The sequence below is a fragment of the Nannospalax galili genome, unplaced genomic scaffold, assembly GCF_000622305.1.
Source record: "Nannospalax galili isolate Female #2095 unplaced genomic scaffold, S.galili_v1.0 scaffold680, whole genome shotgun sequence".
In the NCBI taxonomy this organism is placed as follows: domain Eukaryota; kingdom Metazoa; phylum Chordata; class Mammalia; order Rodentia; family Spalacidae; genus Nannospalax; species Nannospalax galili.
This window is the reverse complement of record NW_008348218.1, coordinates 2196455-2207930: the sequence shown is the minus strand read 5'-3', so window position 1 is coordinate 2207930 and position 11476 is coordinate 2196455. Positions and strand designations below refer to the sequence as shown.

Below are 11476 nucleotides of genomic sequence, written 5' to 3'. Positions count from 1 at the left end.
TATTTTGTATGAATTAACTTTTTTAATACTTAGAAAATTGGGAATCTATTGACAAAGGAACTCATCCTAGATGACCCAGAAAACTCATTAATATAAAAGAACAAAGTTATCTTCATGATTAGTGGTAATTCGGTTTTTTTTTTTTCTGCTTTCATCTAATGCGTTGCAGACTGTGTGCAGTAGCCAGATAAAAAGAGAAAGTCAAAACTGCTGTGTCTGTGCTTCCAAAGCCTCAGCTCTCGTTGGGATAGATAATTTCCAAAAATGTTTGGTTATTTGGCTCTCTTACTGTATTCCTTCCTTACTTCATGGTACAGGATTGCAAGTCTCACAGTGAAAACTTGCCAGTTCACGGGGGCCTTGATGATCTCTAGATGTTAGACATTTCAGTTGTGTCCCTGGAGGATCCTTCTTTTCTGCTGACTTTCAGAAAGGATTGCCAATAACAGTGACCTGAACACTTTCTCTTTGATAGTTTTCACTACGAAGCTTTGATTTAAGCCTTCATTTTTAAAACAAGATTTGTTGCAAAGAAAAGTTGGAAGCCTTGATCTGATTGAACCATTTTCCTCATAGAGATAAGATATTCTTGTATGAGTGTGCTTGGTATACAGCTCTCCAGTCTTGAGTCTTGTTAATGAGAAAATCTCTTTCTTAGATTCCTTATCTGTTTCTGATCCTCAAACTTCTTCCTTATAGGATTGTCTCACATGTGCTTCTTTTCCTGTGAGACCTAGCTTTCATGGAAGACCAGGTGTCCTCAAGTCATTCCTTTTCCACATAATGTTGGTGCTTTGTTCAAATAGTTGTTCATACTTCTTAGTGGCTGCCTTTCAGGACCTCTGTTTCTTTACCAAGGTTCTTTCCCTAGCCAGGATTTCTAGACTCTATTGAGTTGTGACCATCATCTTCCCAAGTCCTCTCGATAATGATATTTCTCATCAAATGTCCCTCCAAAAAGTATTTAAGTGTTATGGATGTGACCCAGCCAGTTCCTAAGGTACTAGAAATTCTGTCCAGTTCAGAATGCGACAAAGCCAGTTCCTAATACGCTGGAACTTCTGTCCAGCTTGGATTGTGTTCTGGTTTAATATTAATTTGCCTCAAGAATTGATAAATTTCTTTTTTTTTCTTTTGTCACCTTTTAAACTAGCTTTCTTAAATGGCTAATTTCAATCTGGGCTTGAAATCTGTCTTTTCTACATTATGGCTTCTCTATCTCTTTCCCCTCTTGCATGGTTGTCCTGCTGTTTGAACCTGAGTGTCTGTTGCACTTGCCTTGATTAAACTGAATGTTGGACTTGGCTCATTGATGTTCTGCCTTGGACTTACAGAGGTGTCTTGAGGCAATGAGTGCTGGGTCACATGAAACCCCTGCCTTGGAAATCCACCTGAGATTTGTATAAAACTGCTGAGAAGAACCAATGCAAAGAAACTCCTTTCTAGTTTGTTTAGTGCAATATTTATTTGAACTCAGAATAATCCCTCTTCCCCCTTTTCCATCCCATCCCTTCTGTCCACTGTAGTATTTGATTATATTACTTGGAATTGTATTCCAGGAAGGACTGCCCAGGCCTATTAGGAGAATTTTGATTTTAGAACTATCCTTTAAAGATTATGTTAACTGTAAATTTAATTACCCTGTTCTTATAGTTCAATCCAGTTTGGTAGTTCAAATATTAAATTGTGCAGGGTCAAGAAAAAGGTCTTTATATAGAAGCAAATGCTTGCTCTAAATGTACAAATCAGTAGGACTGGGTGTTCTTAGTTGCTATACATTCTTAGAATATTGCTATAATAGTCTTATTTCAGAATTTTGGCTCTTAATATGAAAAGATTTGTTTCCTCATGTTAGGAATTTACTTTTTAGGATTTACTCAAGTAGACAAAAACCCAGCACAGAACTGTGGAAATAGGCAGCAGGCCCCCAGTCTTAGCTGAAGGACTAATAGCAGTTGATTATTGCTGGGTGAGAGAGTCAGTCTTAAAGATAGTGGCTCTGGATAGGCTGACTAGACCCCAGTGAATGAACTTACACTGAGGGATGCCTGACGACACTGACGACTCATAGGCTGTAACAAAAAATGACAGAAGGCATGAAGTCCGGGCTGTGGCAGGTGCCAGGGAGGCAGGGGGCATAAACATAATTAAGATGTTCTTTATGAAATACACAAAAATTCAGTGAAATATTTACAAAAGAAAGGCTGTGTAAGCCCAAAGTGGTGACTCATGCCTATCAGCCCATCGCTTGGGAGACTGAGATGGGAGCTTTGACGTGAATTCCAGCCATCCTTGCTATCTCATGAGTTTCAGGCTTGCCTGGGCCACAGTGTGAGACACTCCCCGACTCTGACCAAATAAAGCCCTTTCCAAACACCAGCCAATTCCAGTAGTTCTGAAGTTTTGTGACCCGGAGACTGCTTAAATTACAGGCCATGTGCAACAATAAAAGAGATAAAAATTCACATCACCATACTGCCCAGGTTGGAGAAATGGCGAATATTGATTTAATGTTCAGAGATTTATAAAAGTGTGTGCTACTGTGGCATGAATATTTGTTCCAATGTTAAGAATCATTTGTGTGGTACTATGTGCCCAGCAATGGCAATCTTAAAGGGAGATATAGTCCCTTTCTTTTGGAAATAATATTTCAGCCTCATTAGAAATTACCATTATTCCTGATGTTACTCCACTGAGAAGGAAAAAGCAGAATATTTTTATTTCTGCAGACTTTATTAAGTGTCTGTTCTTACTAGTCTTGTGAGAAAACACTTTAAATTTTTTTTTCTTCCCAAATCTTTATGACTGGTGACATTGAGATGCAGAGAGAAAATTCCCAAACTGAATTTAAAAATCTCTAAGGCATAGTGTGGTTAGTGGTAATAGCAGAGAAGCCAAATTACAGAAGTCTAACTCTACAGATCTGTGTGATAAAATGAAGATTTTTATCAGAGGCGTAGCTTACATGTGATACCAGACTTTTACTCTGAATAAATCATACAGCTGAATTGATGTGGTGGTAAGTTACATTTTAACATAGCACATATGTGTAAGGAAGAAGGGGAGAGTTTGAGAATTATGAAACTTCAGAACAATGTATTTTATTGTTTATTGAAGCTCTGCGGCATACACCTATACCACTTGGTCTTACCTTACAGGAAGTCAGAACTCCGCATTAGTAAAGCATCACTGGCTGATTCTGGAGAATATATGTGCAAAGTGAGCAGCAAATTAGGAAATGACAGTGCCTCTGCCAACATCACCATTGTTGACTCAAATGGTAAGAGATACCTGCTGTGTTCTGTTTCTCAATATGTGAAATGAGAGTTTAAGATGTGGGGTAAGACTTGTGATGAATTCATAGATTAAAACTCATTATGAATGATATAAAATGTTGGAAAGGAAGCCAAACATCACAGGCATCATTTGTATCTTCTCCATTTGATGATATAGGCCATCTATATCAATATTTATAAATGTCTATATATATATGTCTAAGTCTATATACATATGTTTTTAAGGATTTGAGTAAAGTTATGAATGGCGGAGACTAGAGGGTTCCTAAGAGAAGGAGGCTGAGCTTCCTTGTTCAAGTTTGTTAGGAGGGCAGTCTGGTCATTTGGTCCATCAACCACAAAATAGGTACATATTTATATAATATATACATATATAGAGACACAGAGAGTGTACATATACATGTATACATTTACATGAATGAATGCATCTATTTTTTCATACGCAGTCCTGGCAAGTTTTATGTTTCCATCTATATTTTTAAGTGATTGCATCCATCTCTAGTAATGGAAAGTTAGATGCATTCATCTTTTGGCTTCTTACTTTAGAAATTAGAAACATGTTAGCAGCACTCAATTTTATACTATGTAAAGGCTTCTGATTACGCTTCCTGAAAGCTGTGTCAGGGAATATTTGCCAAACAAATGAATGACTTAGAAGTAGGAAGTGTTACCTAGCCTCTGCCAGCTTCTCTTAGTAATCTAAAAGACTGTAGCCTCTGACTCCTGTCTCCTACACCCTAGTACCCCACCACCTGTCAGTCACCTCTAGGAGCCAACAATAGCCTAGCTGTGGTTCTTCAAACCTTGGAACTGTCAAATGCTATTTAAAAACAACCATAATTTTGATATTGTGACTTGTAATGATTGTTAATCTTTAAAAATCCAAGCCAGATTATGCTGCTTCTTTATGGAGATGGAAATATATTCATTCCAAGAAAATGGTCTTTTTGAGTAATAAGGCCAGCATTGGAAGAGTAATGACTTCAAAGTTATTTCTGTGGGAAACTGAGGGAGTTTCATTCATTTGATCCGGACATGATATAGGAAGACAGGGAAATATGTAGAAGGGTCCGAAAAATTCAGGATACTGACCATTTCTCTCTCTGCACTTTCTGTTCTACAGTGGTGTAATCAAAGCCTATTACTTTTCATCTTAAAAATTTCCCTCTGCAGGGAGTAAAGGAAAAATGTTGAAAAGCAGTTTCAATCACTCTTTTAAGGAGCTGTGCTTATGACAGTTTGCAAGAACAAATATAACCTCGCCTTACTTCTTAATCAGCACAGGTTAAGCAGCAGTGTTCTGCTATTATTATTTTACCCCATATGGACTTTTCTAGAATTGCCGCATGAAACACGAAATTTAAGGATTAATTTTAGTGGCTTGTTCTTTACTTTGCTGTATGTCAGAGCGTGAAGCTTTGTTCTATTCATGTTGTCACTAACTGGTTTTAATGTGTCTTCTCCCTGTAAATGGTTTTGAACCACGATTTTGACACTCAGATTAGATTTGTGTAACTATGTGTACTATACAGTACCAGAAAAAAAAAATTACGGTTACTATCACACTTTCACTGGGTGTTTATAGTAGTATTATATTGATTGTTCCACAGCTTCTGATTTGTGTAATTAGACAGTGATTATTTACTACTGTATTATTCCTGGAAAAAATCTACAGAGTCCTTTTCATTAATTATCAATGGGGGGGAGCTAAAAGTTTAATAACACTCTCATATTGCTCAGATAAAGAGATCTCCATTTCATTTTCAAGTCCTAATCTTGTGTTCAAATTTGAATACACAGTGTTGATCAGTAAACTGTTGAGAAGTGGAAGTCAATGTGCTTTTGAATAATGAGTCATCTTTTTCTACATGACAAGAATAAAAGGAAGTATATGGAATATTTTAGGTGGAATATTCTTTTGTGGTGTATTTTTTGTTTTGTTTTTGACAGGGTCTCTAGCCCAGAATCTGGCTAGCGGTTGGCCTTGAACCACCTCAGAAGTTGAAATTACAAACCTGTTCTAGCACACTCAGTTTATGTAGGGACTTTGGAGATAAAACCAGAGCCCCTTGCATGCTAGATAAGCACTCTACCAAGAAGTTACTTCTGCAGCCCAGGCATGGGTTCTTAATGGCCTAGAAGGGGAAGAATGAAGGACTTTCAAGAACAATGCAAAGTTTGCCCTGGGATGTTAGAAATAGGTCATCCTTAGTCAACCCTCTAATTATATTTAGAAATAGGTGGAATTCTTAGACTAGGAAATAAACTATTTTAAAATCATAAAAGCATTTAGTACAAAATGGGACATCAAACCATTTTTTTACTTTCTAGAACACCGCAGTTCGCTTTAATCTGAATATGTATGCACACAAATATTTCATCAGATTCTTTTGCTTTTCAAGAACAGAGAGGAGGAAACGTGCTAAATGGGGTGTGGGGGCCATGTAATGGGAAGAGCTGGGCCGCAAGCTCATAGACTTACACCCAGGTATCTCCGAGAATCTAAGCGATGGGATGTTTGTGTCTGTTCTCTCAACTTCTCCCACCCATAGCCCGTCATTTTCATACTTTCAGCTCCTTTATAATCCCTTGTTTACAATCCCACGTGGCCAGCAGCTTCCCAGAGCTCTCCATAGGGCATTTATGAGAATTTCTACCTTTTCTGTGGTTGTGTCTTTGGCCAGTAAAATTTGTGCTAGCAAGAATCTGATCAACAGGGACTGTGCCACATCATGCCGGAAGACCTAAAGAATTTACCAATGATCTGCCCCTGGTGCAGTGTCCTGTCTGTTGCATACCACTGCTCATTCAGTGGGTGTGAATCCCCACCCAAATGTGGCTGCTTAGAAGTGCATGGTCTTCAGAGCCTGTGATGGAGCATTGACACCCACCACTGGGCCTGGCAGCACATGACTGACAAGGTCAGTGTGGTGGGCTACTTGAACACAACTTTTTCTCTCGATATTTCAGGGTTTCACAGTGCCACTGGCAGTGAAATGTGTAGTTGTCCTGAACCTGCAATCTGTGAATTAACTATATTCCACTGAAGATTGATTATCCAAGAAGTCTCATTGGTCCTGAGCTCTCTGGTTAGATGCACTTACTCCATTTTTGTTGGTACATCCCTTATCCCTGGGGGCTAGACAGAGATAGTACAAAGCACTCTTAAAGAGTGAAAGACACAGGACTGCAAACCTCCATACATTAAAACATCTCTTCTAATACACATGTTCTATCGATAAGGGCTGATAGAGAAATTCTCAAAAATATTTTGTTTCTTCTTAAGGCGGGGGGGGGTGGATGGTAATAATAACCATAACACACCAAAATATTATATTAACCCTCCTTTTGAGGTATTAATTCATATTCTCCATTTCTTTTATCTTTTGGAACTCACTAGCTCACTATGTAGACCAGGCTGGCCTTGAGCTCACAGAGATTCACTTGCCTCTACCTCTCAAGTGTTGGGGTGAAAGGCATGTGCCACCATTCCTAGTGTTAAATGGAGTTTGACAGTCTCCATATATGTTGTGTTATGTAGGATGCTCATCAGGCTAATATGTAAGAATATTGTGAGTAGAGCGGCAGACCGTTTCTAGTGTCTGCAGTGTTTATTAGTTTGAAAATTTCTGAGCTGATTAAACACTGATTATGAACAGTAACTGCTCAGACACTAGGGAATGGAGAGATGGCTCTGTGGTTAAGAGCACTGACCAATCCTACAGAGGACCCAGGTTCTGTTCCCAGCACCCACATGACAGCTAACAACCATAACATGAGTTAACACCCTCTTCTGACCTTCACAGGCATTATACAACATGCGTACACGCACATGGCAAAACACTCATACACACAGAATAAAAACAAATATAAATTTTTAAATACTAAAGGTATTTCTGAGGTTAATTTTACCATTTTTAATCAATAAGTGTGCCCATTTTTAAAATCTTTTTAATCACATACATATGCACATATATATGTATACTTTGTTGAATGTCTATATTCTCATTATTCTTATAGCAAAGTCAAATAAGTCACACAATAAGACTTAGAAAAATTCTTTTCTGGGAGTCGTTTCTCAGACTTCTTGAGACTAGATTCATTATAAAAGTTATTCAAGCATAATAAACACACTGGTATTGTTTGTATGTTCTTTTCTATTCAACATTAGGTGGTCAATAGCAATCAATTCTTGATTATTCCAAAGCCTCACTTATCTATACCAATGAAAAAGGTGTCCTTTAGATATTAAAAATGTAATCAATATATAGTTACTATGCTAAAAACATGTTACTTAAGCAATGGTCAAGGAGATTATAAAACTTATTTTTTAAATTTGTAACAGGATGTAAAATTCATTCCAATCCACTCAGAACAAAAAGATTTTTTTAGACTGTTGAATTCTGCATATAGAAGAAAATGCTTGCAGCATAATTGTAATCAGCAAGATTAACTTTTATTAATGGCAAAACTATTTTTAAAGTGACATCTTTTTAGCATAGTAACTATATAATCCACTCAGAACAAAAAGATTTTTTTAGACTGTTGAATTCTGCATATAGAAGAAAATGCTTGCAGCATAATTGTAATCAGCAAGATTAACTTTTATTAATGGCAAAACTATTTTTAAAGTGACATCTTTTTAAAATTATTTATTTAATAACCACATGATTAGAAGAAGCATTTCATTACAATAGCACTGACATATTCAATACCAGTTTCTAGAGGTAAGATGCATCTCTTTCAGAATTGGCTGTAAATTTTTGGGTTTACAGTCACCTTTTTGTACAGAAGGTATTTGTTAACTTTTGAGCTTGCATTTCCCCAGCATTAATTCAGGAACTTTTTACTTCGAAGCATAATCATCAAAGACGTTTTAAAGATCTCCAGGATAAACATCTAATTCAGCAAGGGAGGCTATTTTAAACACTCTTCTTGTAGCTGTATCACTGTTGTAACCTTTTGCTCTGGTATTTTTTTAATGCAGCATTTAGTTAAAAAAGGAAATGCTATGGTTAACCTTTCCTTTACTCTGAGGTCTTTTTACCGGAGGTAGTGTTGTTCTGATTTCTTTTTTCTAGGAAGGTCGTAGTGGACAACTGCTTGGTTTGTCAAAAATAAATGTGAAGAGAATTTTGATATCAAGTTGGCTTGGGCCTCTGCCCAGTCGTTGTCAGGCACTGTGTACTCACTGTTTCAGTATGGTGGTCAGGTCATTGATACATTCTGAAGGGCAGAATATGAAAGCATCTCTCAGTGTGGATACTTCAAAGCACTGTGTTCTTTCCAGAAATTCCTACATAAGGACAACCACTGTGAATATTGGATTAAAAACAAGTTTATCTAACACTACATATTTCCAAAGAAGAACAATTTTATTTTCTATAGCCCAAATCAATAAGGCGACCAGCCATTGCTTCAGAACCAGGTATCATCACTTAAACCAGATGAGAATATCTGTTTTGACGTTCCCTGATTGAGAAAGTCCAAAGAAGTCACAGACCTTCAGACTCAAATCCCTTTCACATTGTCCCGTTTTGAAGTGGGCATAAGGTCTGCTGTGAGTAAATGATAACAGTCTTGCTCTAGGAATGGTTGTCTTACAATCCTTCATGAAGGAGGACTTGGTATCCACACTTATTTTGCACTGTAAAGTTAATGTTTGGTCCTCCCTCCTAAAGGCTCACTGCTGATCTTTGTGCACTCCTGTTTAACCTGACACCCAAACATCCCTACTGAATCTCACGTGACTTTTTTTCCCTTCCATTTGTACAAAATCTTGTCCCAAGAGAAATTTCAGAAGTTGAAGAAATATTGCCACTTAAATTGGTTTCTCTTCTATATGACTAGTCCAAACATGAAAGCCGTAGATGGTTGTATCTCTATTTGAAAATGCTTATGTTGGTAATGAACATGTCTAACTCCATGATTAACAGGGTTATTATTTCAGGCATAAAATGGTAGCATGTATGCTCTTGGGATTTTTCCATTAGGTGTAGTCATTTTTGAGGCAGAGAGTATCAGGAGATCTGAGACACTATTACACCATTTCATAATTTATATACACAGTAAAGGTTGAATGATGTCTATGCATTTACATTGTTCCAGATTTCATGGACTTGTGCCTTTCTTAAAATATTAGATCTTAACAAACTGAAACCATTTTTAGGACTGAATACAGAGCTAGTTAGGTAGAATAACCACTCTTTATTCCATCCTGAAGGCAATAAATAAGCAGGTTCAAAGTCTTTAATGAAGTCTCATAATACTCAGGATGATGGTGCCCCAGCATGCAGGTTTATCTGTCGTTCCTCTAGAGTGAAGTTGCCTGCTCTCTGCCCAGCATAGCTAACTTATATCTCAGATGATAAAGTAGCTATCTTGATTACATTTGCAATTTTAAGTAGAATTTTATGCCAGAACTTGATTTTTTTCACTAATCTCAACAGGAAATATTGCTTGCTTTTTATTTTTGAACAAAATCTACATCTTCAGAAATTCTGCATATGGTTTGACATCACTATGGTTTTGATTCTCTTACTTTGCTATTTCTTTGTCTTTTCTGAGGAAACTACCATCTGTCTTTGCAGTGGTTTCTTCATCAACCGAACGGGAGCAAGAAGTTCTTCCTAATTATTTAGCATAGTTCATCTCACGCTCTTCCCACAAGAAAGAAGAACTGTTCATTCGGATGGCTTTCCACAGTTCTCACTGTGGCTGCAGGGTGGACGCTCCTCGCTTCTTGCTGGGCTTCCTTCCTCACAGTCCTTTGCAGTTGGAAGGCTGGCCATGGCCTCAGATCCCAGCCTCCTGCCATACATCATAATATCCTATCACCTTTTCTTTCTTGCAGAGCTCACCACTGGCATGCCAACCTCAACTGAAAGAGCATATGTGTCTTCAGGTAAGGAAAACAGCCTGGCAAGTGTTATTAACCAGAATGGCAGACGTAACTGCTTGGCTGCTCCTGTACTAATCAGCGCACCTTTTGCATCCGAATTTCAGCTGTTCCTGTGTTCTGCTCCAGTATTTTGCTCAGCTTCTTTCTGCCATTTTGGATTTGACTTAAGGGAAGAGCATTCTTGCTGAGTGTCTAAATGGGGGCTCAAGAAACAAACAGGAGAGAAAGAGATCATATCTATACACGATAGCTGATATTATTTGATGAGTAAAAGACACCAGAGGTGCAAGCTCAGGTTTTCTGACTTCATGGGGGCTTCTCTTGGTTGCTGGTTCCTTGATCATGGAAGTCAGAGTACATTTCTAGACAGTTGACCAGCATCTGATCGCTGATCTTTGGGATGCTACTGGTCAGTTGTGATTCACTAAAAAAACAAACGTTCTTATAAGTTAACTTTTCAAAATGTTCTGATTTTCTTTCTCCTTTTTCTACTTTGTTTAGTTGCCTGTAACATATGGTGGTTACAGTTTGGGAGGACACTAGCTACTTATTATCCAACTCTACTAATCCGCATACAACTGTAATGCATAGGTTTGTCTACTTAGTCTGTCATATATTTGCTTGTTTTTTAGATAGCAACTTGCTTTGTGGTTCAGTCTGTCATCTAACATCAGTCCTTCCACTCTGCCTTCTAAGGGCTGGGATTGCAGGCATGAGCCACCACCTTGAACTATTTAGTTTCAAAAACTCCTTATTTTCTATAATTTTATAGTTTATAGAACCTTAGGAAATTTAAAAATTGGTTTTTATTTAGAAGCAAAGTTTTGCACAGTTGAGATTGTAAATTTATTTTCGAGGTACAGTGATAACTTGCTTTCATCTGGTTTCTTTCAACTCAGAAGGATTTTATAACCCATTTACTAATTTTAACAAAATCATGACACCAGACATTGTTTTTATCATTTTCCAGATGAGGAATCTGAAGCACTAGGTATGCTAAGTCAAAAATCTCAGAAAGAAAAAGAGGAAGTACTTGGAGTTCAGTGCTGTTTTTATTACCCCTCTCCTCCATTTAATGTCTTGGGATAGTTGACTTTCTAAATTATGGCTATACCTTAATATGCTGTGGTTGGCCATATAACCCAGTGCAGACTTCTTCAGTTTTACTCCCATCAGTATTTTGTCTTCCCTTCAAAACCATTGTTTAGAATCATAAAAGCTGGACATTTCTGTGTCCCAGACTACATAATCCATATGTAGGATGTATTCATGTGCAGCT

General features: G+C 37.5%; 1 protein-coding gene across 5 annotated transcripts in view; it reads left to right on the top strand.

Moving 5' to 3' along the window:
- Nucleotides 1-11476, top strand: part of Nrg1 (neuregulin 1) — a 206820-nt gene that overhangs the window by 50196 nt on the left and 145148 nt on the right. For all 5 annotated transcript variants that reach the window (XM_029569261.1, XM_029569254.1, XM_029569252.1 and 2 more), the window contains exons 3-4: nt 3159-3280; nt 10150-10200. In XM_029569261.1, the coding sequence (XP_029425121.1) occupies nt 3159-3280; nt 10150-10200 (173 nt within the window). The remainder of the gene's footprint in view (nt 1-3158; nt 3281-10149; nt 10201-11476) is intronic.